Source organism: Ovis aries, chromosome X (assembly GCF_016772045.2).
Source record: "Ovis aries strain OAR_USU_Benz2616 breed Rambouillet chromosome X, ARS-UI_Ramb_v3.0, whole genome shotgun sequence".
Taxonomy (NCBI): domain Eukaryota; kingdom Metazoa; phylum Chordata; class Mammalia; order Artiodactyla; family Bovidae; genus Ovis; species Ovis aries.
In genome coordinates, this window is record NC_056080.1 from 116,041,039 (window position 1) to 116,067,540 (window position 26,502).

Sequence of the window (26,502 nt, forward strand, 5' to 3'; positions counted from 1 at the left end):
CCTCTACACATCTGTCATAGGGTTTTGATTAAAATCCAAACCAGACTACATCCCTCTTCCCTTGTAATCTCACGGCTCCCCATCATTTCCAGAACTAAGGACAAACTCCTTCACTTGGCACATAAGGTTTGCAGTGATCTGGCTGATAGTTTATAAAATCATCACTCCTCAAGCTAGCCTTGTACTTTATGCTCCAGCACTGATGAACTACTATTAGTTTCTCAGAAGCACCATGGTGTTGTCTTAACTTTGTGCCTTTGTCCACTCTGTACCCTCGTGTCCTTTAATCCCTTTCACTTAGTTAACCCTGTAAGAAAAGTTAGATTTCACCTCTTCCAGGATCCTTCGCCTGATTAACACAGAGTAGTGACACAAGAGGCCTATTTTTCTTACTGTGATACTACATTGGGTGGATATTTATCACTATACTTGCCCGTTATATAAGTACCTGACTTTACAAGTAGGCTGTGACTCTTTAAGTGTAGGGACAACATATTTATTATATTGTATTTTTCAGTCACTAGCAGGGTGGTAGTAAATAGATGTTCATTAAATGTTGCTACTTGAATAATCTATATATTAACATTTAATAGCTAAATTTTCTATCAATAGTAGAAAGGAGGAACTCTGGGGAAATAAAAAAAGAATCTATTAAAAACTAGTAACGTTTGTCCCAGGAATGTAAAGTTGGTTTACAATAAGGAAAAACTCCAATGTAAATAGAAAGAGCCATGTAAACAGAATAAAAGAGAAAAAACGTGATGTCTAGCAATAGTTGCAGAAAAAGAATTTGCAAAAATTCAATATCCCTTTCAATGTTAAAAAAGAATCCACCCAGAACAGGGAATTGAAGAGATTGTTCTCAATCTGATAAAGAACATTTATTAAAAACCTGCAGGCTGAACACTCTTTTCTTCAATTTGGGAACAAGACAAACTGTCTGCTCTTATCATTTTTATTCATTATTGTGCTGAAGGTGCTAGCCAGTGTAAGAAGGCAAGAGAGAAAGAAAGAGAGAAGGGAAAGAGATCAGGAAATGTGAAACTATCTTTCTGTGCAGATGACATGATGGTGTATGTAGAAAATCCTAAGGAATATACAAACTACTAAAACAAGTAAGAGGATTTAGCAAGGTTGCAGATCATAAGATCACCATACAGAATCACTGTATTTATGTATGCTGCTGCTGCTGCTGCTGCTGCTGCTGCTGCTGCTGCTGCTGCTGCTGCTGCTGCTAAGTCGCGTCAGTCGTGTCTGACTCTGTGCGACCCCATAGACAGCAGCCCAACAGACTCCTTTGTCCCTGGGATTCTCCAGGCAAGAATACTGGAGTGGGTTGCCATTTCCTTCTCCAATGCATGAAAGTGAAAAGTAAAAGTGAAGTCGCTCAGTCGTGTCCTCACTCTCAGCGACCCCATGGACCAAGCCTACCAGGGTCCTCCGTCCATGGGATTCTCCAGGCAAGAGTACTGGAGTGGGCTGCCATTGCCTTCTCCATTTTATGGATACTAGCAACAACAAATTGAAAAATAAGATTAAAAACCCAAACAATACTATTTCCAGTAGCATCAGAACATCCATTATCTAACAAAATATCCAGAAAAGGACTTCTACTCTGAAAAAGCACAAAATATTGCTGGGTGGAATTAAAAACCTAAACAACACTTGATTGAAAGACTCAGTATTGTTCAAGCTATCCATCCTCCACCTAGTGATATATAAATGTAACAAAAGCTCAACAAAGCTTCCAGCAGGCTATTTTGAGGAAAGAGAAAAGATAATCTGAAATTCTATATGGGAATCAAAGGATACAGAATAGCCAAAGTGACTTTGAAAAAGAACAGTTGAAGGACTAACACTATATTATTCCATAACTGACAAACTTGCAGCAATCAAGAGTGTGATATTGGTATCAACATGGTCAAATAGATCAGTGGCACAAAACAGAGTCTAGAAATAGATCACAAACATATAAAGAACTGAAATTTAACTAAGGTGCCAAAGCAATTCAGCAGGGGTAAAAGAAGATTTATTTCTCCCCAAATGGTGTGGCCTATGTAAAATACCTGTCTACAAAAAATGAATCTTGACTTCTATCTCATTATATGCTCAAAAATGAATTCTAAAGAGACTATAGACCAAAACATAAAACTCAGGAAGAAAGTTCATAGCAGAACATATCAGGCAACATCTTCACAGTCTCGAGGTAAATAAGGATTTCTCAGACCAAATATACACCCCCACCCCAGCCCACCCACACAAATAAACCATTAAGAAAAAGTAAATTGGACTTTATCAAAACCAAAACTTTCTGCTCAATAAAAGACTTAGTGAAGAAAATACATAAACGAATCCAACACTGGTAAATAATCTGCAGCACATATATCTGACGATGGGCTTATATCCAGAATATAGAAATAATCCCCATAAAACAACAACAACAAGAAGAACAATGTATTTTCTAAAATGGGCTAAAGAATTGAACAAACATTCCACAAAAGATAAATAATAGACAAAGACTGTGTGAAAAATGCTCAACACCATTAGGCATTAGAGAAATACAATGAAAACACAGTGAGATACCACTTCATGTCTACTAGGATGGCAAATTATGAAAAGATTAGCAACAGCTAATATTGGTGAGGAAGTGAAGCAGCTGGAACTGTCATCCACTGTTGGTATATAAAATGGCCCAACCTCTTTTAAAAACTGACAATTTCATACAGTTACATATGAAACTTCCCAAGGAACCAGCAGGGTATTTACTCAAGAAAAAGTAAAGCATATGTCCATAAAAGGTCACAGATAAGAATGTTTAAAGCAGCCTTATTCATAACAGTCCCAAACTGGAAGCAATCCAAAATCCTTCCACAGGAGAATGGGTTTTAAAATGTTATATCGAGAGAATAGAATATTTAGCCATAGAGAAGAACTTCTGATTTACTCCACAACATGGATGTATCTCAAAAAATTTCTGCCAACCAAAAGAGGCAGATACAAAAGGTAGATACTGAATGATTTCATTTTTATGATACCGAATACTGTTAAAAGTAATCTACATCAGATATTGGGGCCAGGCAGACTGACGGGAACTGGGTGCAATGGAACTTTCTGGGCTAATGCACATGTTCTACTTTTTGGTTTCTCGTGACAATGTGTTACCATGGCGTTATATGGGTGTAGACAACTGTCAACATTCATCAAGTTGTCCACCTAATATGTGTGCATTTTACTGTATACTAATTTATCTTTAAAACTATTTCAACTCAAAAGTCAGAAATGCAGTCTTAAAAACAAATTAAATTATTAATGGGTTAATTCACCTACTTAAAGAAGCCACTAAATGAACAATAGTTTGTATCTTTCACTTCAATAAAACTTGTAAATCAGTGGCAGTTATTTTCCATTGGCTAGGGCACGAGGAAGAAGCCCTATTATATAAACCGAAACATAAAATGACACTATGGAGAATATGATTCTATCATATTTCTATCATATTCTATCATATTTCACATATTTATATGTGAAAAGCACATATAAATTATTACTGTAGAACACAAAAGAGTTCCAACAAATGTGTTTACATAGGAAACTGATTATAGTTCTTGACTAATGAGACATATTACTACTTTCCCTTGGAGTACAAAAAAGGGTCAGGCTTAAGGCCACTTCTATGACTAAGCTGAAGCTGCTGTTTGGAAAAAAGGACATAACTGCAGTTGTGCTAATCCATTTATCTCCCATGAACTCCCTGGAATCTTCCTGCTCTGAGCCCACACAAACTGGACATCTTACATGAAAATCATCTAAGTCTAACTAAAACCCCAAAAATGAATTAATTTACCCCAGGCTTCACAGTCAAGCAATGAACTGGGATTAAAATTCAAGGATCTGATTCTCTGTTATGATTAATTGATCCAGCAAACACGTTTTAAACATCAACTCTTTTAAGTTCTGGGAGTAAAAGCCAAGTTTACTATCCAGTTGGTCAGTGATAAAGCCTGACATTTATGTAGCACCTAATCACTTATAAAGAACCTTCATGTTTATTGTGAAGTGATAAGGATAGTATTATTATCTTCATTTTATTATTTTTCACTAAAGAAATATTTACTGATTTCATACTATGTGCTAATCATTTGGGGCTTCCCTGGTGGTGCAGACGCTGAAGAATCTGCCTACAATGCAGGAGACTCAGTTTTGATCCCTGGGTCAGGAAGAGGCCCTGGATAAGGAAATGGCAACCCACTCCAGCATTTTTGAGGCTAGATGGGCTCCTACTCTTATGAATCTTTTTTTTATTTAACTGGAGGATAATTGCTTTACAATGTAGTGTTCATTTCTGGCACACAACATGAGTCAGTCATTAAGTGTGTGTGTGTGTGTGTGTGTGTGTGTGTGTGTGTGTACCCTCTCTCTTGAGCCTGCCTCCCACCCCCAGCTCCTAGCCCTCTAGGTCATCACGGAGCACCGGGTTGAGCTCCCTGTGTATACAGTAACTTCCCGCTAGCTATCTGTTTTACATATGGTCAGGTATATGTTTTAATGCTACTCTCTCAATTCATCCCACCCTCTCTTTCCCCCGACTGTGTCCACAAGTCCGCTCTCTACATCCGTGCCTCTAGTTATACTGCTGAGGAGAGAGTCATAGAGAAGTAGTAGGCAGAAAAAAAAGGGGTAGGAGGTAAAGCATCTAGGCATAGATCATTTTAGTGAAATGAACCAGAGCTAGCTTGAAATTGCTTATATTTAAAAAATACAGTTCATAGAGTGCAAAGTGTGTCTCTATCACTTTAAGCTGCTGCTTTTTATGTTTCTTAATACTACCTTTAAAAATTCATTTCTGTGGGCCTGCAAGCACTTCAGTCGCCTCCTTTTGTTGTTTCTTTGCTTGGTCTTCACATTCCTTAAATGTGAACGTCACTGTGATTCAGTTCTTGGTTCTCTGGTCTTCACTTGCTATATTATCTCCCATTATCAGTGTGCTTTGCTTCTCACACAGCTATGACTTCCAGATGCAGCTCCGCAACCCTGATCTCTCTCTTTAGATTCAGTTCTTAATGTCTAATGACCTGATGTTGTTTCCATTTCAATAACCTTCTACTGATACTTCAGATTGAACACTCATCAAACATGGAATTCACCACCTTCCCTGTAAAATCATCCATCCATCATTTCTCTATAAATATCCAAACCTGAAATCTCAGTGCTACTTTTGACTCCTCTCCTATATAGCCAGCAAGTCTTCCTCTTTTCCTCAGCGGTCCCTGAACCTGTCACAAGCTGGGTTTAGGCCTGGCTGCTTCACAACTGGACACTTAGGGCAGGCCACATTCCAGCCTCTGCCCCCAGCCGCCATCCATCGACCTCCAATACATTTCCCACATTACCACCAATTTAACCTTTCCTCCTGCTTCATTTCATCTTATTATTATTCTGCTCAAAAACCTTTGACAGCAATTCAACATTCTAATCAATAAAGTCCAGACATTCAAAGTTTCTCCAATTCAGACCTCCACTACTGCTCTTTCCTATGAGAACCCAATGGCTTAGCCAAAATGATCCATTTACTCTGCCCCCTAAAATACGCCTTACCCTTTCCCACCTCTTCCCTTTTATCCCAGCTATTCTCCGCTGCTGCTGAAACAACTTCAGGGTATCCTCGTTCTTTAAACCTCTCTCTAGTCCTAACTCTCCTCAGCCCAAAGCTATCTCTCACCTTTGACTCTGCATATTGTCTGTATTATTCAAATGGCACTGTCTTGCTTTTCTCCATTTTGTGTAGGGGGGTTGTCTCTTTAGGTAGACTCTGGAGGTCAGAGATCAGCCATATCTAATTATTTTATACCTCTTCTATCACCAAGTCCAAAGCCTTATTGAGCGAGTGACAACTTCAGGTGTTTACTATCCATATGAAGCTCAGAGCAGAAATTTTCCATCTTTAAAACACCTGGAAGCCTCCTCTCTTCAGCTGTTACACTGTTAAGTCTATTTTTTATGGAGATGTCTTCAAAGTATGGTACCTGTGATCTGGTTACTGGGAAGGTGATTGGATGATGATACATGGTACATTTCTAAAACCAGACAGAAAGAACCGTTGCAGAGATAGGGCTCCACATTTCAAAAACGAACATCTGATCCCTGGGTAGTTTTAATCCTTATAGTTCATCAACCCTTGACAAAGTTTGGCAAAGTCGCTCAGTCGTGTCCGATGGTTTGAGACCCCATGGACTGTAGCCCTCCAGGCTTCTCTGTCCATGGGATTTTCCAGGCAATAGTACTGGAGTGAACTGCCATTTCCTTCTCCAGGGGATCTTCCCAACTCAGGGATCGAACCCTGGTCTCCTGCGTTGTAGACAGACACTTTGTCGTGTGAGCCACCAAGGAAGTCCCATCGACCCTTAGTTACCTTTCAAATTGAGTTAGCTGTAATAATTTCTTAATGTAAATATTTTAAAGAAGTTACATTTATCTAACTGACAATGCAGGCCCTGAAGTCTTACTTCATTTTACGGACATCCATCATTCCAGCATCCTCCTTCATTGCTCCTTCTTCATCTTTGTTGGGAGTAATTTTCTTGAAGGCTGAACATCCATTAGGGAATAATTCTGTGTAAATAAAAAGCAGTGAAGCAAATTTACTTTTTAAAAGTGTTTTGTAAATGAAAGACAGACTTACATGGATTACCTATCTTTAAAAAATAAACACATACTTTTGGGAAGGAACAAAGTCATAAGTGCAATTTTCTGTTATTAAAAAAAACTTTTTAAACCAATTATATCTATCTACTAATATCCTACCAATCTTTTCCCCAAATGATGAGCTCAAGGTACTTACAAATAAGTTTCATTCTCTGACTATCCCTCATCTGCAATGTTTGGTATAGTAAAAGTTTCCTGACATGATCTATTTATGGACTATGCCAGAGCCTTTGACTGTGTGGATCACAATAAACTGTGGAAAATTCTTCAAGAGATGGGAATACCAGACCACCTGACCTGCCTCTTGAGAAACCTGTATGCAAGTCAGGAAGCAACAGTTAGAACTGGACATGAACAACAGACTAGTTCCAAATAGGAAAAGGAGTACGTCAAGACTGTATATAGTCACCCGGCTGACATCATGAGAAACTCTGGACTGGAGGAAGCACAAGCTGGAAGCAAGATTGCTGGGATGGCACCTGGTCCCATCACCTCATGGCAAATAGATGGGAAACAGTGGCTGACTTTATTTTTGGGGACTCCAAAATTACTGCAGATGGTGATTGCAGCCATGAAATTAAAAGATGCTTACTCCTTGGAAGGAGTTATGACCAACCTAGACACCCTATTATAAAGCAGAGACATTACTTTGTCAACAAAGGTCCATCTAATCAATGCTATGGTTTGTCTAGTAGTCATGTATGGATGTGAGAGTTGGACTATAAAGAAAGCTGAGTGCAGAAGAATTGATGCTTTTCAACTGGGTGTTAGAGAAGACTCTTAAGAGTCCCCTGGACTGCAAGGAGATCCAACCAGTCCATCCTAAAGGAGATCAGTCCTGGGTGTTCATTGGAAGGACTGATGTTGAACCTGGAAACTCCAATACTCTGGCCACCTGATGCGAAGAGCTGACTCATTTGAAAAGAACCTGATGTTGCAAAAGACTGAAGGCAGGAGAAGGGGACAACAGAGGATGAGATGGTTAGATGGCATCACCGACTCAATGGACATGAGTTTGGGTAACTCCGGGAGTTGGTGATGGACAGGGAGGCCTGGCGGGTTGCGGTTCATGGGGTCGCAAAGAGTCGGACATGACTGAGCGACTGAACTGAACTGAATATAGTCTAAAAATTATTAACACTTTGATCCTGTGTATGTTTATCTTCTGTCACCTAAACAAAGAGGGCATGTACTTTTCAGGTAAACATTGAATGAGCTTTTGTAATCATCTCTAGTTCCTAGTTTTACTGGAGAATTGGAAAAGCGCCCTGGGGCTTGTAAAGAGAGAAAGGAAATAAAACAGATGCCAGGGATGAGGCATCCTCAGAGAAACAGGATGGGGCACTGGAAGAACCAGAGCTTTTGAACTTAGACAGACCCAGTTTTATCATTAACTGTGTGATTTTAGACATGTTTCTCTCTCTAGGACTGTATCTGTAAAACAGATGACTTTTAAGAACTACTTATAAGAACTCAATGAAATGTAAAGTGTTTGGAGCGGTACCTAACATACAACAAGTGTTTAATAAATTTGTTTTACCAAAGCTACCAATTAGTAAACTAGGTTTCTGAAGATAAAATTAAATAGTTGCTAGCAGTTGGGATAGTGACTGCTGTTGGGTCACTGGGAGGTTAAGTGGTGAGCCCCAGCTGAAAACTATTGCTGTAGGATTGTGGACCAAACTGTTACCATCAAACAAGAGTCTGGGGATAGAAGGCCACATGGTTGCCCTACAGATTTTGCACTTAGGAACATGTCCAAACAATCTTGCTGTGGTTGCATTTACCCCTATATTAGTGGGTTGTCACTTTCAAGGAAAATTCAGTCTCCTTATAACAGAAGCTGCTAGTCAGTAGAAAATCACTGGTCGCAAAGGGGACAAACAGCTTTTGCCATCTACTGTTCTACAATCTAATAGTGATGCTTAGAAATGATGATGTTCGCTGGAGAAGGAAGAAGGAAGCTGTAAGAAAGCCAAACCTCATACTGAGATTCTTCAGCATTCTGATGGAAAAAGGGTCATGTATCATGGCTTGGTCTATGGGACACTCGTTGAGTAGCAGTGCATTGCGAGAACTTTTTGAAATTTAGGAGAAAACATCCCACTTGATTCATGAAGTGAAGGGTTTGTTAGGCAGTTAAGGCAGAGGGCCCCCAAATTCAAGAACAGGTAAAGAATGTAGTCCTTAACAAGGAAAAGAGTCAACCCCCTGAAGGGCTCAGGCAGCTACATCCATGACTGGGGGAAAAATTCTGTCTACTCTGAGGATATTATTATTTTAAATGATTCCCACATCCAGGGTTTCTAGAAAAGGCCAGGATTCAGGAGAGGATAAAAAGGGGCCAAAGCATCTCAGGAAAGGGTCTTTCGATGTGTATCTCAAGTAGAGGGAGGGTAAACTATGGTTCCTGCCAGAAACAAACAGGTTGAGAGCCACTTTTGGACTCTCTGATCTACATCATCCGGTGTACGCTAAAGGATTTTTTCAGCTTAAGAGTCCACTCTTCTTGCTAAATGCATTATGTTGATTCCTATGCCTGATGATACATCTCCAATTAGACAAGCACATATATATACACAAACACACACATATGCATATATATAAATATATATGTCCTTGTTTAAGTTATCAACACCCACCAAACTATCCAATGATAAGAGGACTCTTTTTTGTGGGTCTTCAAAATGCTTGGGGAAAACTTTGATTCCCTTTAGTCTTGTTTCAGATGAAACAAGTTACTAAATTTAGGCCAGTGTAAATGTGTGAGGGCTCTTCTGTAGCCCTGTGTCGCATTATGTCACATGGTCTTGAAGAGTCTGCTTTAACTCTTTCTGGAATGTGACCTGGATTCCTGATTCTGCCCTTCAGAGCTGTGGCTTCTGTTTTCCTGATGTTATCCTAGGGCAAGCAAGATGCAAACTGTCCAACTAGACCACTACCTTGAGCACAAATGGTCCCGTGAACAAAGTGGAGGAGAGTTTGGAGGGTGGGAAAGCTACCCTTGCTAAAATAAGACTGCTAGTTAGAAGAGGATTAGCACATAAGAACCTCAGGTGGAGGGCTAAAGGGGAAAGGCTGTAACTGGGAAGGAACCGAGGAAAGGAAAAGCTACGCAGAACGCAAGCTGTCAGATCCCGGGTGTAGAGACTTGGGAAAGGGACCAACATTACCCTATAAGGCATGACAAGAACAGACTCTATGGGAAAGGAGATTCCTTTTCCTGGGGTGATGGAGGAGCTCTACAGGCCTGAAGGTTTGCTGAATCTCAGAGGCTCTGTGGTGGTGGAAGAATCACACTTGATTCTTGTCTACCCTGGGGGAAACAGCTGTGCACTGTCTCAGGAAGACAGGAGGAAGAGTTACAGGAGTCTAGTCTCCAGAGAATGACACCTCGAACATGTTGAGGTTTGCAGACAAAGTAGAAGTAAGGAAATTTAGATCCGTTTTTTGATTATGTATTTTGGGGACTGGGAGTAACTAACACCTCCTATCACTGCTTAGAGGTAACTTAGGAAAAGGGAAGAAAATGCGATCCCTGAGATCTCTGGTACAAAGAGCCAGAGCTCTGGCAGAAGGAAGTCTGCGGGTGGGGGTGAGGAAGGGAGCCCTGCGCCTCTCTCCCCACCTTGCCTTTCAGTTCAGCGCCTGAAGCCTGAGAAGCAGGATCCAGAAGTGGCCGCGCTCTGCTGTTCTGGGGTCCCCTATGGATGCCCGGGGAACCAGGTCTTGGCTCACTCAGCCCACCACCCAATGGCACAAACTAGTTTTTTCCTTAAAAACTCTAAACAGGCAAACATCTGTCTCCACTGCGTCAGCTGTAGTGTTTCATTCCATCTTGATGAAAAAGAAAGCTTTATGATGACTTCAACAGAAATGGCATAGAACTTTGAGAAAACCGAAAAATTTTGGCAATTGATATGTCAGAGATTTTCTTTTAATCATAAAAGGATATTTGAGAGGAAGCAAAGGGTTCTACAATTGCTCTATTATTTTTGATAAATAAGTTTGTCTTAAGTGTAATTGGAAATTTTTCTTTCAGTCCTGCACTCAAATGGACTTTTATTTACTCTGAATATCCAGGTCTTACCTAGGTTATGGATTTCTCAGACTGGAAGACAGGCTAACAGATTAAGATTTTAACTTGTGTTTTAACACTAGTGGTTACATTGGCATGACTATAATACTTTAATTACAAAATTTACAAAATCAGGTGTTTCGGATCATTGGAATCAAAGAGGCTAAGGGAGAGAAACCCTAAGCATTTACTACTGCAACAATTTCAGAATAAGATTTTCTAGTTTAAGTGAGTAGAATTTTCCAGGCTTAAAAATAGATGGTACCTATAAATAAATATGTAAACTTTTAAATTTAACATTACTTTTGTTAAAATGCAAAACATCCTTCTTTCCTACACAGAGAAGGGCTCTTTGATTTCTACGAAGGATAAATTCAGAAACAACAACAAAAAAACAACAACCCTTGAAGGTTTTGTAAAATCAGTATTTAAATGATCGGTTAAAAGCACTGTTTCCACTTCTTGAAACATGTCACATTGTTTGCTGTTCAGGCTGGCTGCCTCAAGCTAATGTCTAAAAAAATTCACAGCAAATTTGTATATTTCAGTTCCTATTTTCTCCAATCCTAGAGTTATAATTCTAAAGCTTAAGAACTGATAATGGAGAGAAATAGTTCTTGATTTTTGCTTAGTTTTAAGGTTTTGCCCCTCTGAAAATATTCTAAGGAAATACTTTAATATAGTTAACTATCTTCAGTATCTAATGGGTGTAGGTTTCTACTTAGTAGACATAAAACTCTTATTTCAAATTTCTACTAATTGAAAAGATGAGATAATATTAAGCTAATATATCTGAAAGACACACCTAAAACCTTAATTAGTTGTGTTTCAGTTCAGTTCAGTTCAGTCGCTCAGTCGTGTCCGACTCTTTGTGACCCCATGAATCACAGCACGCCAGGCCTCCCTGTCCACCACCAACTCCCGGAGTTCACTCAGACTCGCGTCCATCGAGTCAGTGATGCCATCCAGCCATCTCATCCTCGGTCGTCCCCTTCTCTTCCTGCCCCCAATCCCTCCCAGCATCAGAGTCTTTTCCAATGAGGGGTTTCATATTTGTTAGTTTAACTGCAGGTGTGTAATTTCAGTATTTGTTTTTCTGGCAATTTCACAGGCATACCAGTGATGCAGGGAAAAGAAGCCTCAAACAAGGCCTTCTTTTGATACTTAATCTTGTTCTCCACTTTATAAAGCACATATGTACTAAAAAAATTACTGCTGCTGCTGCTGCTGCTGCTGCTAAGTCGCTTCAATCCTCTCTGACTCTGTGCGACCCGAGGGATGGCAGCCCACCCGGCTCCCCTGCCCCTGGGATTCTCCAGGCAAGAACACTGGAGTGGGTTGCCATTTCCTCCTCCAATGCATGAAAGTGAAAACTGAAAATGAAGTCGCTCAGTCGTGTCCAACTCTTAGCGACCCATGGACTGCAGCCTACCAGGCTCCTCCGCCCATGGGATCTTCCAGGCAAGAGTATTGGAGTGGGTTGCCATTGCCTTCTCCGTCTGTAAAGCAATTATCCTTTAATTAAAAAAAAACATTAGAATGAGATCTAGGAAAAAAAAGCCAAAACAATATGCAACTTGTAACAGATTTATTGGTAACGATGATAGAATCCCGGGATGGTGCTCCATCTTTCTGGCTATTTCCTTAGTCTACTTTTTTAAAGGAATGGGGTAGTGTTTAGAAGCATGGACTCATGATAATCGGCAAGATCACAATCCGGATCTGCTACCAAGTAGCTATGTGACATTAAGTTCCCTGTGAGCTTCACTTCTCTCACTTTAAAATGGGAAACATAGAGACTTTGCTGGTGGTCCATTGGTTAAGACTCCGCACTGTCAACATGAGGGGCCTAGGTTCAAACCCCAGTCAAGGAACTAGATCCCACACGCTGCACCTAGGAGTCTGCATGCCACAATGAAAAGATCCTGCATCCCGAGAAGATCAAAGGTCCTGAGTGCTGCAACTAAGACTCATGGAGCTAAACAAGGAAAACAAAAATTAATGGGAAAAATAACAGCATCTACATCGCAAAGCTAGTGTGAGAATCAAAGGTCAGTTCTCATTTGTTCTTTTACTTTGAGGTTTTATTTACATACAACAAAATTTACCTATTTTAAATTTATCATTTGATGATTTTTAGTAAATTTACAGAGTTGTCCATTTATTACAATCTAGTCATTCCCATCATCTCAAAAAGATCCGTGGTGCCCATCTGCAGTCCCCTTTTCTACCTCCAGTCCCACAATAAAAAAGGAGCGAATATTTCTAAATCACTTAGGATAGTGCCTGTCATCTACCAAGAGATGTATGTTACATCAATAAGAAATGTCTGAACAGGGGGAAGAAATACAATGCAAACCATGAAACCAAATGTCTTATTTACTGGCATAATAAAAAATGAAATTGGGTTACATTTTAACCAGAACAAACTTAATTCTTCATATAAGGATACTGCAGCTTATTTCTAATTAGTATCTGATTTAGTTTTCCCTTATAAGCCTCTTTGAAAAGCACAGGCCTGGTTTCCATAGTCAATCTGGAGGCTTGAGCAATTAACTGAATTACTTTGAGAAGGGGAAAGAAAAGAAAAAAATCTGTGTAACTCAGATGAAAAGCCAGCAAGAGTTTTCACTTTTGACTTCTCCCACTACTGTTACCTCACATTATGGTTATATGGGTTCCCCTGGTAGCTCAGCAGGTAAAGAATCCTCCTGCAATGCGGGAAATCTGGGTTCAGTCTCTCAGTTGGGAAGATCCCCTGGAGGAGCAAATGACAACCCACTCCAGCATTCTTGCCTGGAGAATCCCAGGGACAGAGGAGCCTCTTGGGCTACAGTCCATGCGGTCCCAAAGAGTCAGACACAACTGAGCAACTCAGCAAAGCTCATAGTTATATAGTGTTTCTTCAGAGCTCTCTAACATCCATTATCTCATTTTACACCTTCAACAACCCTGCAAGATAACTGCTTTCAATTTCTTCTTCTTCTATTTTTTTAATCCTAGCAATGATGCTTTGTACTGAGAGGCAAGCATCTGAGTAAAACCACAAGCACCTGACAAGGGAAGCAAGCCAGCCAGCCTGCCTGGACATCTTCTGGCTTCACAAGACACCTCATTTCAATGGGTATTTGGATAAACAGACTCAATCATAATTGGGCTAAAAATGACTGGATATTTTCATAAAAGTATGAAAAAAACCTGTTTTTAAACACAAAACTAACAGAGAAGGAGAATAAGGAACAAATTATTAACAGTCCAACTCTCTCATTTTAAGGCTGCGTCTCTGTGATTTCTTGAGGTCACACTAGGTCTGCCACCCCAGTTTCCTGACTGCTCGCTGGGGGATTTTCTACTGTACTAAGCTTCATCTGCTTAGTTGACTGTTTGTGTGTGTGTTTTTTTTTTTGCAATGATATTGACTAAATACTACCTTTTCATTTTTACCTTGAAACACTGAGTGAAAAATGATATGGTATCTATCACTGTTAGGGAAACTTCGGTAGCAGTATTTTCTTCAAGAAGTGCCTGATGGAAAATGTTTGCTTCAGTTGTTGTAGAACCTGAGATTACAAAAAAAAAAGGGGGGGGAAATAAAACTGTATGACATAGGGATTCACATATCAGTTTTGAATGACTGTCTCTCCCAAAGACTCAGAGAGAGAGACAAGCAAAGACACCAGGCTCTCAGTACCTGCAGACTTAATGAGTTCCGCTGTATTTACTCCTTTATCAAATACGATCTGGGTTAATCAATTCTGCTATTGTTTACTTCAGCTCTGTATCAACAGCTCTGTAGCAAATAAATAGGTGCCTACTTCTTTATAGACAAGATGTGAGTGATGATCTAGGTATGTACCTAAGAAATAACGTGGAAGGCATTTTAGGCTGTGCTGCTCATTATATGTGCAAAAATGAGAAATCATAGAAAAGCAGCTATGTTATGTACAGGGGTTCCCTATGGCCTGATGTTTTCAATGATGCCAGTGGTGTGAGACTTGTTTCTAAATCAGAAGGAAAACAAAGCATCTGGGCCAACTGAAAGACACAGGTTCAATACATTGTTACAAGAGACAAAGAATAAAGCTGAAGGCTGTACCACTCCCATTTTTTTTTTTGAAAGGTCCTGAATCTAGTCGCTCAGCATCCATCTGCTCAAGACATTTGTGTTTATTATAAGTCCATATCACAGAGCCAGTTCTGCTTGCTTCCTCTTATGCAACCTCTAAAGGACTGTCTGGTAAAGAACATTCTCTCACTCTTTCACTTTTTATTAAGATTTGCTTTCAGAGAATAGCTTTCATTTATATAACCCTCTAGCTTCCTATTGTACTTGTTAATATTTCAACCTGTGTGAAATATGTCTTTGTCAAAATAGCATTTACCTCTGCAGACAGCTCAGCATGGGTAACCCCTTAAAAAATCACTAAATGAAAAATAGTCATTCTAAACAAATATTATATATACTGTTTTATTCAGATTCATTATTTTCATTGAAGTACAGATAAAGGATATTTACTGTAAAATCACATAATTATAATAGTTCAATGAGAAAATTAATCTCCTTCATATTAAACTAAGAATTCACTATTAACTAAAATTGCCAGAAATAATCCATGCATATTTGATCTTATATTCACATATGATGAAATGACTACAGAAACAGATATGCAAATGTATCGATGTATGTAAAATGATCTCCAGCTGTACTGGTGATTTAGGTTAAATAGTACTAATGTCTGTTTCAAATGAGTACCCTACCTACATTTTGCACTGACTGTGATTAAGTGTAAATAAACTTTCCAGGCTATTAAGATGCTGAAGCCTGGCCTGCAGTATTCCTGATCTGTTTCACAGAGCTGGCATGGTTTGTGATTTTCAGGTTACTCCAAAGTGTTTTGACAGCCAGGCATTATGCACTCTAAAATAAAGGTTAAAGTTAGGAAATGAAGTACTTTAATACTATATCTCAATGTTATATTTTTTAAACTAATAAATGACTAGATTTCCACATAAACACTGTGCCACACTCAATATCCTACCAACTATTATTTGGCTTAAATGAGACATCACTGGAAACTGTATGATGCTTACCATATATTTAAAATAGCTTATACTACAAGAATACAAGTAAGGAATTTAGAGAAATTTCTTACTTTCCTTCCTCTCCTCAAAAATATCAGAGTAGAGTAGACAATACTCCAATAATTCTCCGTCTTTTTCTCAAGAGATAAGGAAAGGCAAGAGTCAGAGAAAACAGTGAGAGGGACATTCAGAGACTCGGGTGGAGGGCGGGGAGGGGGGTGGTTTCCTGAAGTTAGCTGTTTAAGAATGAGGCCTATCTAATCTGTCTCTGGGCCGGAGTTAAACTTGGATCAGAACTTTTTTACTCGATAAACATGTCTATTTCCACATTTTTATTTTGTTCTCCTTGAATTTTAGGGTTTCATTAAAAAATTAACAACTGGGTAATACAAGCACTGAGGAAAAAGCCTTTGTCCATCCTCTGCTAAACACAGAGGGCAGGTCAGCAGAATCTTAGTGATTAAGATTGATGGTGGTAGTTACCATAGCAGTTCCCAACCAGTTCCCAGTGCTGGGGAGACACTAGAAATTGTCATCTGAATTATTAGGATGTCCCAGAGACTCAGCAATAAACCCCATCCAAACTGCCTCTTTAGTTTTTCCAAGTGCTATGAAAGTTATTTTAAAAGAGAAAAGAAATCTACTTAAGTTCCTTTAATGACTAACTCTACCTCTGAAACATATCTATTCGAAATAAGCAAGTACTCTTTTCCTTAGGGTCGCACAAACGTTTCCTTAAGTATTTATTCCACTAAGACATACACAGCAAAAAGAAGAAAGAAAGAATATATAGCATCTGTCTCAATTGCTGTTGGGGATTTCTGTTTACATTAGTAACTGAAGTGAGTACTGATAGGTTGTAAACAAAAGTACTGCTGCTGCTGCTGCTGCTGCGTAGCTTCAGTCCTGTCCGACTCTGTGCGACCCCATAGACGGCAGCCCGCCAGGCTCCCCCGTCCCTGGGATTCTCCAGGCAAGAACACTGGAGTGGGTAACAAAAGTACAGACCTGACAGTTGTCTTCACTTGATGATTTCCTGCCTTCCCCTGGATCTAGCCCTTTCTCACGAGCCTCAGTAGAGACAAGCAACTGTTCTAGGATTAGACCGGAAACTGTGCACATCAGTCTAACCTTACCTTTTGGAAAACTTTTAAAAAACGTATCACTTCCCATCAGGTTAATTTCAACTTTGAGTTGAGAAGCATTCAATAAATCATGGGTATCTTAAGGCTAACTCAAAAGGAAGCATCTAGGTTTTGCCTGGCATGATTAAGACTGCCCTCTGTTGGAAGAGAAGAAAACAAGAGGAAATTGCAGGGCTATGGGAATTACCTTGCTATGATTCTTTGCCCCATGTATCTAAAGTGAACCAAACACACTCTAGGAAGAAAAACAGTAGCATCTTAGTCCTATATTACCATACTTTGCATTTTAACAAATAATATTTGAAAATTCATGTGTTAGGCTCTTCTATCCCTGGAATTCTCCAGGCAGGAATACTGGAAATTGCATTTCCTTCTCCAGGGGATCTTCCCGATCCAGAGTTTGAACCTGGCTCTCCCGCATTACCTACTGAGCCACCAGCAAAGCTCTAGCATGGGTGGCAACAGTAATCAGTTACAGAATTGCCAATCTCCCGAGAGACTCCAAATCTAGGAATGGACGACTAAGCAATGTTGCCTAGATGGAGGGGTGACAGGGAGGAAAGAGTGCATGGCTTTTGACTTTACATCCAACTTTCTAATGACCATGGGTATTTGTGCTTTTCAATGATTATAAAATACTGTCTGTCAGGAAGAAAGATGCTAAAATTGGGTCAAATTAATTTGTTTCAAAAATAAACCAAGGGGTAAGTTTCAACACCCCCAACCCCCACCCCCGCCTTTTGGGACGGACTTCAGCTCCGTGGGGCTTTCCCAGAAGTCATTGCGTTTCCGGGCTCTCGAATCTCCGGTCCGGCACACGGTGCCTTGAAGGCGCCATCTTCCCTCCCATGTGCCTTCACCCTTCTCGGCAAAAGGAGGCTGGTGTCTCCTTGCAGGCCCCGAACCACACTCTCCTGTCCACCCCGAGCCGTCTTCGATCCATCCTCTTGCCCGCCCGATCGCCCACTCAGTGCCCTGAGGCCGCTTCACAGGTCTGTACAAGAGTTTAAACTCTCATCCCGTCGGGGGCCCTTCGGCCATTTTTTGGTGGTGCCTGTCTCCACTGTTTCCCAATCTCAGTCAGGGAATCAAGATGAAGGCAGGGGACGTGGGTGAAGAAGACAGGGAAAGTGGGCAGAACTCTTCCGAAGGAGATAAAATACAGATTAGCCTCTGTGATGTGTCTTCTGAAGATTTTAAAAAAACCTGGCAAACACTAAAAGAGCTCCATGACAGAGAGCCATGCGGACTTCAGGGGAAAGGAACCAGTTTGAGGAAAGAGCAATTGTCAGACGGGAGGTGGACAGGCTCCATATCCAGAATTAAAGAGTTTACGGAGCAGCGGAGAGCCCTGAATGACCCTATCCATGACCTGAGAGGTCAATTAAACGCGGAAGTATGTGATCGCTCAACACTAAACGAAACGAACAGAAATACGCTACAGCAAGAATCTTATGATATCCAACAAGAAAATCTGAAATTAACCAGTGAGCTCACAGCAAAAAGGAATAAACGAAGACAAGAAAAGAAGCAGTTTTCGGCTAGGCTCAAGAAGAAAAAGCCACAGTTTCGTCGTTCTTTTTCTGATAGTGATGATGACTTCGTCCCTGGGGCTCAAGAGAGCAAGTCAGTTATTTCGATCAGGGACGCTCCACCAGGACCTGAGAGGTATGTAGCTGTCAAACTGATAACGCAAACGAATACCAAACAGACGAAATCTAGAGGGAAAAAGAAACAGCCACACAGTTCCGAGCTTCAGGTTCCATTTTACAGTCAGGACGTCTTTGAGGTGCCAGAGCGCCCTCAGGAGAAGATTTCCTCTAACAGCAGTAAGACGATCACGATAAGCAGTGGCAGTCAGAAGTCCTCTAGCACTGTTCCTTCAGTGTCTACACTCGGCCCTCAAACAGTGGATGGATTTCAAGATGACTCCAGCCTTCCCGATGCCAGGCTTGGCCATCCACAAAGCGAATCCATTTTTACACAGAGGACCTCCCCACAGAGGATCTCCACACCAAAGCATGGAACTGAGATTGATTTCCCTTGGAGCCTTTCCATTATTTCTCCAGGAGAAGACCTACCTACTGAAATATTATCTGAAACTTCAGAGGAAAGTATGACTGATTATACCAAACGCATATTTGCTCCTTTTACACAGAGAGATGAAAACACCACTTTACATCTATTTCCTTTAGACTCTACTTCAAGTGCTAATGTGAAAAGACCATCATTGGGTGTTTTTCACATTTCAATGAGAGAGAGCAATAGCCAGACACCTTGCAGTGAACAGTCCACAGCAAGCAAGAATACGAGTGGAGCTACAGCTGCAGCCCATGATGCTGATAAGCCACAAGGTGAGACTCAGGCTTGCACTTCGGATCTTCAATAAAGAGAAAAGTCAAGTTACAGTTAGAAAAAGGGGGGAAGTAGCTATCACTCCATCTCTCTCTTAAGGAGACTGCTTTGCTTTTCAAGAGGACAGTCTTCCTATCCATTCAGACTATTTAACATTTGTCTTCAGACTATGTCACTGATAATTCCTGACTTTGATTCTACTTCCCAGAATGTAATATACAGACAATAAAAAGTTGGGCAAATGACTAAGACTTTGATACAGTGACTTATTGCCAGTTAATAAAATTCAGCTAGAAAGAAAGAAAGTTAGTTTTCAGAATCCTCCCTCTACTTCTATATAAAAGTGTAGAGGTCTATCATCTTTTTTTGAAATTAAGCTGCTAGTGTCTGTGAGTCAGTATGTGCCATGCTGAGTTGGTTTACTTGTGTCCTAGCACTGTAGCCTGTCAGGCTCGTCTGTCCGTGGGATTCTCTAGAAGCTTATGGCAGTGCGTTGTCATGCCCTCTCCTGGGGATCTTCCCATCCATCGAGTCTCTTAGACTCATGCATTGGCAGGCGAGTTCTTTATAACTAGTGCCACTTGGGAAGCCCTTATGAGTTAATAAGAAGGCTTAAGAAAAAGGAAGCCAAGAGAACACCTATAAAGCCTGGACTGTAAGAGTTCAACCCTGTAATACTTGTGAAATATTTACTTGACTTGATAAGGTAACTATAATACTTACACTGAGAAAGATTCAGAAGCAGATATTTTTCAGAATAAAATGAATATGACTTTACAGATACCACAGAGCATGACTTAAATTAGAGAAGATGTGACACAGACTGTATACTAGTTATTAAAATTTGCTTTTAAAAGTTAAAAAGCGAGAGCAGAAGGAAAAACCCCATTAACAAAGACCAACTATTTAGCAAGCAAGGTCAGCATTTACAAGAGCAGGAGACCTTGTCAGGAAACAGAGCAGTTATGGTTTTCTCCGTAACAGAACTCAGCCAGTTGCTTGTCACTGGTTATCACAGAGAGAGAGAGAGAGAGAGAGAAAGAGAGAGAGAGAGAGAGTGTGCGTGCATACGTGTGCAAGTGTGTGCACATGTATACTGAATGGAGGAGGGGAGAAGTAGTCAGCAATGCATGTCCCTCTCCTTCCTCTCTTCTGTCCTCCCCCTACCACCCTCCTTACTTTACCTGGGCCGTGGTGGTATTCAACTCCTTTTTTCTTTACAGTTTTTTCTTCCTGATGTATCCTTGAGCATGTAGAAAAAACAAAGTTATTGAGTGAATCCATGTGCCATAAAACTCACCCTTTAAAATAGAGTACAATACAGTAGTTTATATGGTATATTTTAAAACTTGTAAAACCATCACCACAGCTTTAGAATATTTTCATCACCCTTTAAAAAAGCCCATACAAAATAGCAGTCACTTTCTGCATTCCCCCACGTTTTAGCTTGTGGGGAGACAAAAACAGTCCGCTGTGGTTGTGGTTGTTAATTTGATTCAATATCTCTTGGAATGAAGTACCACCAGGGTTGAATATTATCTCCCTTTACATATTTCTTTCCCAAAACATGGAAGCTTATAACATAGCATCAATAATCTTTGACTTTTACTCTAAATCATACATTCTAAGTAGTTGAAGTTTGTAGTTACTTAAAACTGTTTTATTAATGTACTTTAGAATTCATATCTAGCTTTTGATGTGTTTCAATCTCTCTGGCAAGTTAACTATCAACTTACTTTATGCTTTTATATCCTGCATTATGACAAAAATATTTAAAATAATATTTACTAAAAACAATGGAAAAGAAGTAAAATTTACTGTATTATGATTTGACTTTTACTGTAAATCATACATTCTAAGTACTTAATTCTAGTTATTTAAAACTGATTATTGTACTTTAGAGGTTAGTTATTCATATCTAACATTTGATGTGTTTCAATCTCTGGCAAGTTAACTATCAACTTATTTTACGTTTTTATATCCTGCATTACTAGAAAAAATGTTTAATATTACCAAAAACTAAATAGAAAATAAGTAAAATTTACCTACGGTATTATGCTAATCAAAACCCAGGTGCTTTTATGTTCTTCATGCTGTTTGCCTTTTTTTAAAGTATTTATTTATTTATTATTTAGCTTCATGGGGGTCTTCGGTGCAGCATGTGGGATCTATTTCCCTGTCCAGAGACTGAACCCAGGACCTCTGCATCGCCAGTGCAGAGTCTTAGCCACAGGGAAGTTCCCAGGGATTTTGTTGTTTTGTTTTCATGGAGGGGGGGGAGGCTGTTTTTGTGTGTGCTTTTTCTTTTTTTTTTAGCAAAAGTAGAAAAAAGAAAGGGGAAGGAATTGTGTAAGCAAGTGTGGTACTGGGAATGAGTTAACCTTCTGATTGCACTTCCAGAGGACATACAGTTTATGAAAACCCTTTGCTTGTATTCTATCATATATAGTAAAGAGGAAATGGTAAATTGTAAATAATACAATTATACATCAAGGTAAAGAGAACAGAGTCTGGAAAAGAACCTGACACCATACAAAACTGTATAATGGTCCTGTGAAGACAGCAACAGCATTCCTTACTCTCAAAGAACTCTTCCTGTCTTTTTGTTTGCTTTGATTGTGTAAATCCTGGGTCAAATAAAAGCTACAGTGTTAAATATGAGTCTTGGATAGTGTTATTTTCTTCTGTTTACCTTGGTCATTTCATGTATTCTGTGCTCTGCTATGAAAAAATACTTTAGCACTTCTAAAACTATTGCCTGACTTTAGAAACTAATTTTTTTGTCTTTTAAAAAAATCCTGTTATTAAAAATAAATTTTGATAACCTTATTTCTTTTTACAAACCCTTGTGTTGAGGGCTGACTTTCAACAGATTGAAGCGAGAGAGCTGCTCTGCTACATGCAAAACCCGAACCCAAAAGCAGGTCATCTAGGAATGGTTTAGCACCAGGTTCCCCATAATTGAGTGGTGCAGTGTTGGGTGAGGGGGCTGCTGACTTTCTGGTCATGCATGTGTTCCAGGATGAAAAGTTCTCTGTACTGGACCCGGTCCCAACACGCAGAGGGGCGTGCCACGCCATGCCCCAAAGGACCTGGGCAGTGGCCCCATGGTAGGGACGGTCGGGGACTGGCTATCTGAGGCCAACCAAGGCTCCCATGGCATTGCCAGAAACTAATTTTTAAATAAAATTATTTCAAAGGCTCAAATCTGTATGCTGGAAATAAATTTATTTTAAGTTAAAATATAGGAACATTCTAAGGTCAAAGTCTACCAGCTACTATCCCCATGCCCAGCAAAAATCAGTGAGAGAGGAATGCTAAAACTTCAATCCTTGAGCCCTCCCTTCCCGGATCTAGCCTATGTAGTTTGCCCACTCCACCGTTTAGCCATGCAGTCACTTAGATGCAGTCAATCATAAAGGAAATCAATCATGAATAGTCACTGGAAGGACTGATGCTAAAGCTCAAACTCCAGTACTTTGGCCACCTAATGCAAAGAACTGACTCATTGGAAAAGACCCTGATGCTGGGCAAGGTTGAAGGCAGGAGGAGAAGGGGACGTCAGAGGATGAAGTGGTTGGATGGCATCACTGACTCAATGGACATGAGCGTGAGCAAGCTCCAGGAGATGATGATTGACAGGGAAGCCTGGCGTGCTACAGTCCCTTGGGTAGCAAGGAGTCAGACACAACTGAGCGAATGAACAACAACACTTAGTTGGGAAACCACCTCTCAGATCTACTCTTCCCCCATCCTCACCTGCAGTGTTCTGTTCAGGTCCTTATCGCCTCTCTCTTACAGGTCATGCCTGTGCCTGTGTGCTGTGTGCTAACTCGCTCCTGTACAAAACAAGAATGGTAACAGCACCAACAGGAGAGGTTCTTTTGAAAGATGAAACAGGTCAAGTGGAAAACTTAGAACGGTGCCCAGCATAAACACTATAGAAGTGCTAGTTGTTATTAAGAATGACATTATGTGGGCTTACCAATCTAAACAGACTAAACCTAAGCTGGTAACCTAATCATTTTTCTAAACACTCAAAAGATTAAAGCTGGAGGAGCCCTTAAAACTTATGGAGTTCAATCTCCTTTCACAGAGAACACTGTTGCACAAGGGAGGGGAATGACCATTCCTGAAGTCCCACAGCTGGGTAAGCTCAGACCATTATAATAGTCAGGTTTCCTGTTTTGTTTTGCCTTTTTCCCCCCACTATATCTTAATGCGATTGTATCAATATTTCCAATGGGAAAAAGTTTCTGTATTTCTTAGTAACCAAGTCACCATTGAACTTCTGTGACAAAACTGGTGAGTTGGGGATTGCCAGTATTAGCTAGAGTCAGCTGTTTGTTGTTCCAGGTGTGAGGTGTGTGGGAGAGGGAGTCTGGAGGAGGGAGGGGGCTGGAGTGGCACTGTGAAAATCAGGGGACTAAGGAGATGGGTGGCTTCCCTGCTGGCTCAGCAGTAAAGAACCCACCTGCAATACAATGCAATGCAGGAGATGCGCGGAGAAGGCGATGGCACCCCACTCCAGTAATCTTGCCTGGAAAATCCCGTCAGGCTGCGGTCCATGGGGTCACAAAGAGTCGGACACGACTGAGCGACTTCCCTTTCACTTTTCACTTTCATGCATTGGAGAAGGAAATGGCAACCCACTCCAGTGTTCTTGCCTGGAGAATCCCAGGGACGAGGGAGCCTGGTGGGCTGCAGTCTATGGGGTCACACAGAGTCAGACACGACTGAAGTGTCTTAGCAGCAGCAGGAGATGCGGGTTTGATCCCTGGGTCTGGAAGATCCCCTGGAGAAGGATATGGCAACCCACCCCAATATTCTTGCCTGGGAAATCCCATGGTCAGAGGGGCCTGGAGGGCTACAGTCCATGGGGTCGGAGAAGAGGCAGACAGACTGAGTCACTAAATGACAACAACCAAGGGGATGGGTGACCCCCTCCCTTCTCTGGACTCCAGCTGCCCCATGATTACGGAAATCAGATCCCCCAAGTGAACCAGGAGCATGGGGGGCACAACGATTACACAATATACTCTAAGGCTCTAAGCCAATGCACAAGACCTGGCTCAGGACTGAAAAGGCAGGCACTTGAATGAATGACGGACAAACTACAAACTTCCCTCAAGTCTCTACTCAAACGCTGCCTTTTCAGTGGCAGTCTACATAGTCCACCCTATTTACAATGGCAACCCCTGGACTGCTCTGTTTTTCTCCATAGTGCTTACTGCCCTCTAACATACCTCATATTTTACTACCCCGCCCCCCTTACTCTGACTCTAGCAATAGCATGCCAGCTCCAAAGGGCAAGCACTTGATCTGTTTTGCTCGCCACTGTATTCTCTGCCCCTAGAACACTGCCTGGCACAGGGCACGCAGAGTGGGCATAGGGTTTGTTGACTGAATCAATAGAGAGCATCCAAGTTTCCTAATCAACCTTTCAACTTGGCTTTCAAAGCCCAACGCACAGGCTGAAAAAGCAACAGAAAAAATGTGGGTGTTTGTGTCAACGTGACACTAAAACCTATCAACTTTGGAGCTACTATCCTCACCAAAAAAACGTCCAGAAGGTCGCTCAGGCCAAAATCTGTCCCTCAGGAAGTCATTAGTGCCCCTGCCCCCAAGTTTTCACAGTGACGCTGGTTAATTAAATGGCCGCACCAGGTGAGGAGTATAGGGGACTCGCCTCTTTGCAACTTTTCTGTAAATCGAAAATTATTCCAAAATATAAAGGTTACTAGAGAAAAAGGCATCCACGCGGATGGTGCTCTGGATTTGCCATGCATTTCTTGTACGCCAGAGGAGACCCGTCCTTTGCTACAGGGAGGGACTAGGCGCTTCAGAGGTTCCCTTCGACTGCCGCCACCTCGCTGGACCCGCCGCGCAAGGAGCCTCGGCGCGTCACCCGCACTCCCGGACCTTGGTCGCCGTCCCCGCGGGCTCCCGGCCCCTCATCCCCTCTCCGGGCCACGGGCGACACTCCCGCCCCCGACCCCGCGAACTCCTTTCGGGCCCCAGGCCGTGGCGCCAGGCTCCTCGGCGCTGCCGGACGGCCAAGGGAAGTGCGGTGTCAACTCGTCGTCCCGCCGCCCCCGCCGCCCCCGCCGCCCCCGCCGCCCCCGCCGCCCCCGCCGCCCCCGCCGCCCCCGCCGCCCCCGCCGCCCCCGCCGCCCGGGATCCGGGAAAGCCCGGTCGCCCCGGGTTCCCCAAGCTCGAGCCGGGCGCGGGAGGCGCCTGCCGCCGCGGCCGCGGGATGGCCTGAAGAGGGCCCTCCACCCCGACTCCCGCCGCTGCCCTCGGCCCCAGGCGCCCCGGCGGGCCTCTCGGCCGCGATTCCCGCTGCCCCGGCCGGGGGACCGTACTCACCCGCGGGCGCAGCCACGCCGCCGCGGCCGGCGTAGAGCAGCAGCGCCCACAGCCCGCAGAGCCGCGCCGGCCGCTCCATGTAGCCCTCGCTCGGAGCCCGGCCGGGCTGCAGCCGCCGCAGTCTCCGGCTCTTTCGCTCCGTCTCCCACTTCCCGGCTCCGCCGCCCTGGAGGCTGGGGGGGCCGGCGCAGACGGGAAGGGCCGTCCCGCCCACCGGCCGCAGGTAACCCCGGGGCCAGCGCCGGCGGAGGTTCCGGGCGCCCGCGGCTCCAGCGGGGGCTTCCGAGGGGCGACACCTGGCCCCGCGGCAGCCGAGCCTTCGTCGCGCCCCTGGAGTACGATCGCCGCCCAGGCAGAGGGGCCTCATCGCGGCCCGGCCCCTGCGCCGTCGGGTAGGTGCGAACGTTGTGCAGCCGGGAGGAACCCTGGACATGCCCAGCCGAGCACCCGGGCAGGGCAGGCAGGCCTCAAGGAAGGAGCCTTGAGCTGGCCTTCTGGAGTCTGAGCTTGCAGTCGCTGGGCTCTGAGCCCTTGTTTCCTAAAACTCTGACTCCAGGCTTAGAAATCCCAGGCCTGACTTCACAAGGTGCACTTGGAAGACCAAAGAGGGCACTTAGTGGGAGCTTGCTTTGTGAACGCGACGGAAGGTATATTTGAAAACTGGTGATACATAATGCTAAGTTGAACATAGAAAGAAAGAAAAAAGCTACATTTTAAATACGAGAGACAGTGCCATACTGGGCTCCCCAGGTGGTTCAGTTGGTCAGAATC

General features: G+C 42.3%; 1 protein-coding gene and 1 long non-coding RNA gene across 3 annotated transcripts in view; both read right to left on the reverse strand.

Moving 5' to 3' along the window:
• LOC114111361 (uncharacterized) overlaps window positions 1-26,234 on the reverse strand; it is a 48,635-nt gene extending 22,401 nt beyond the window's left edge. For both annotated transcript variants that reach the window (XM_060407346.1, XM_060407347.1), the window contains exons 1-2: window positions 25,732-26,234; window positions 6,504-6,609 (exon numbers count right to left, since the gene is read on the reverse strand). In XM_060407346.1, coding sequence (XP_060263329.1) covers window positions 6,504-6,609; window positions 25,732-26,164 — 539 coding nt within the window. In that variant the 5' untranslated portion in view covers window positions 26,165-26,234. The remainder of the gene's footprint in view (window positions 1-6,503; window positions 6,610-25,731) is intronic.
• Window positions 14,295-25,345, reverse strand: LOC132658732 (uncharacterized). The gene is made up of 3 exons (XR_009598727.1): window positions 23,122-25,345; window positions 20,547-20,605; window positions 14,295-14,340 (listed from the first exon to the last, which is right to left on the reverse strand). It is a non-coding gene; the product is annotated as an uncharacterized LOC132658732 (long non-coding RNA).
• Window positions 26,235-26,502: the final 268 nt, after the last annotated feature.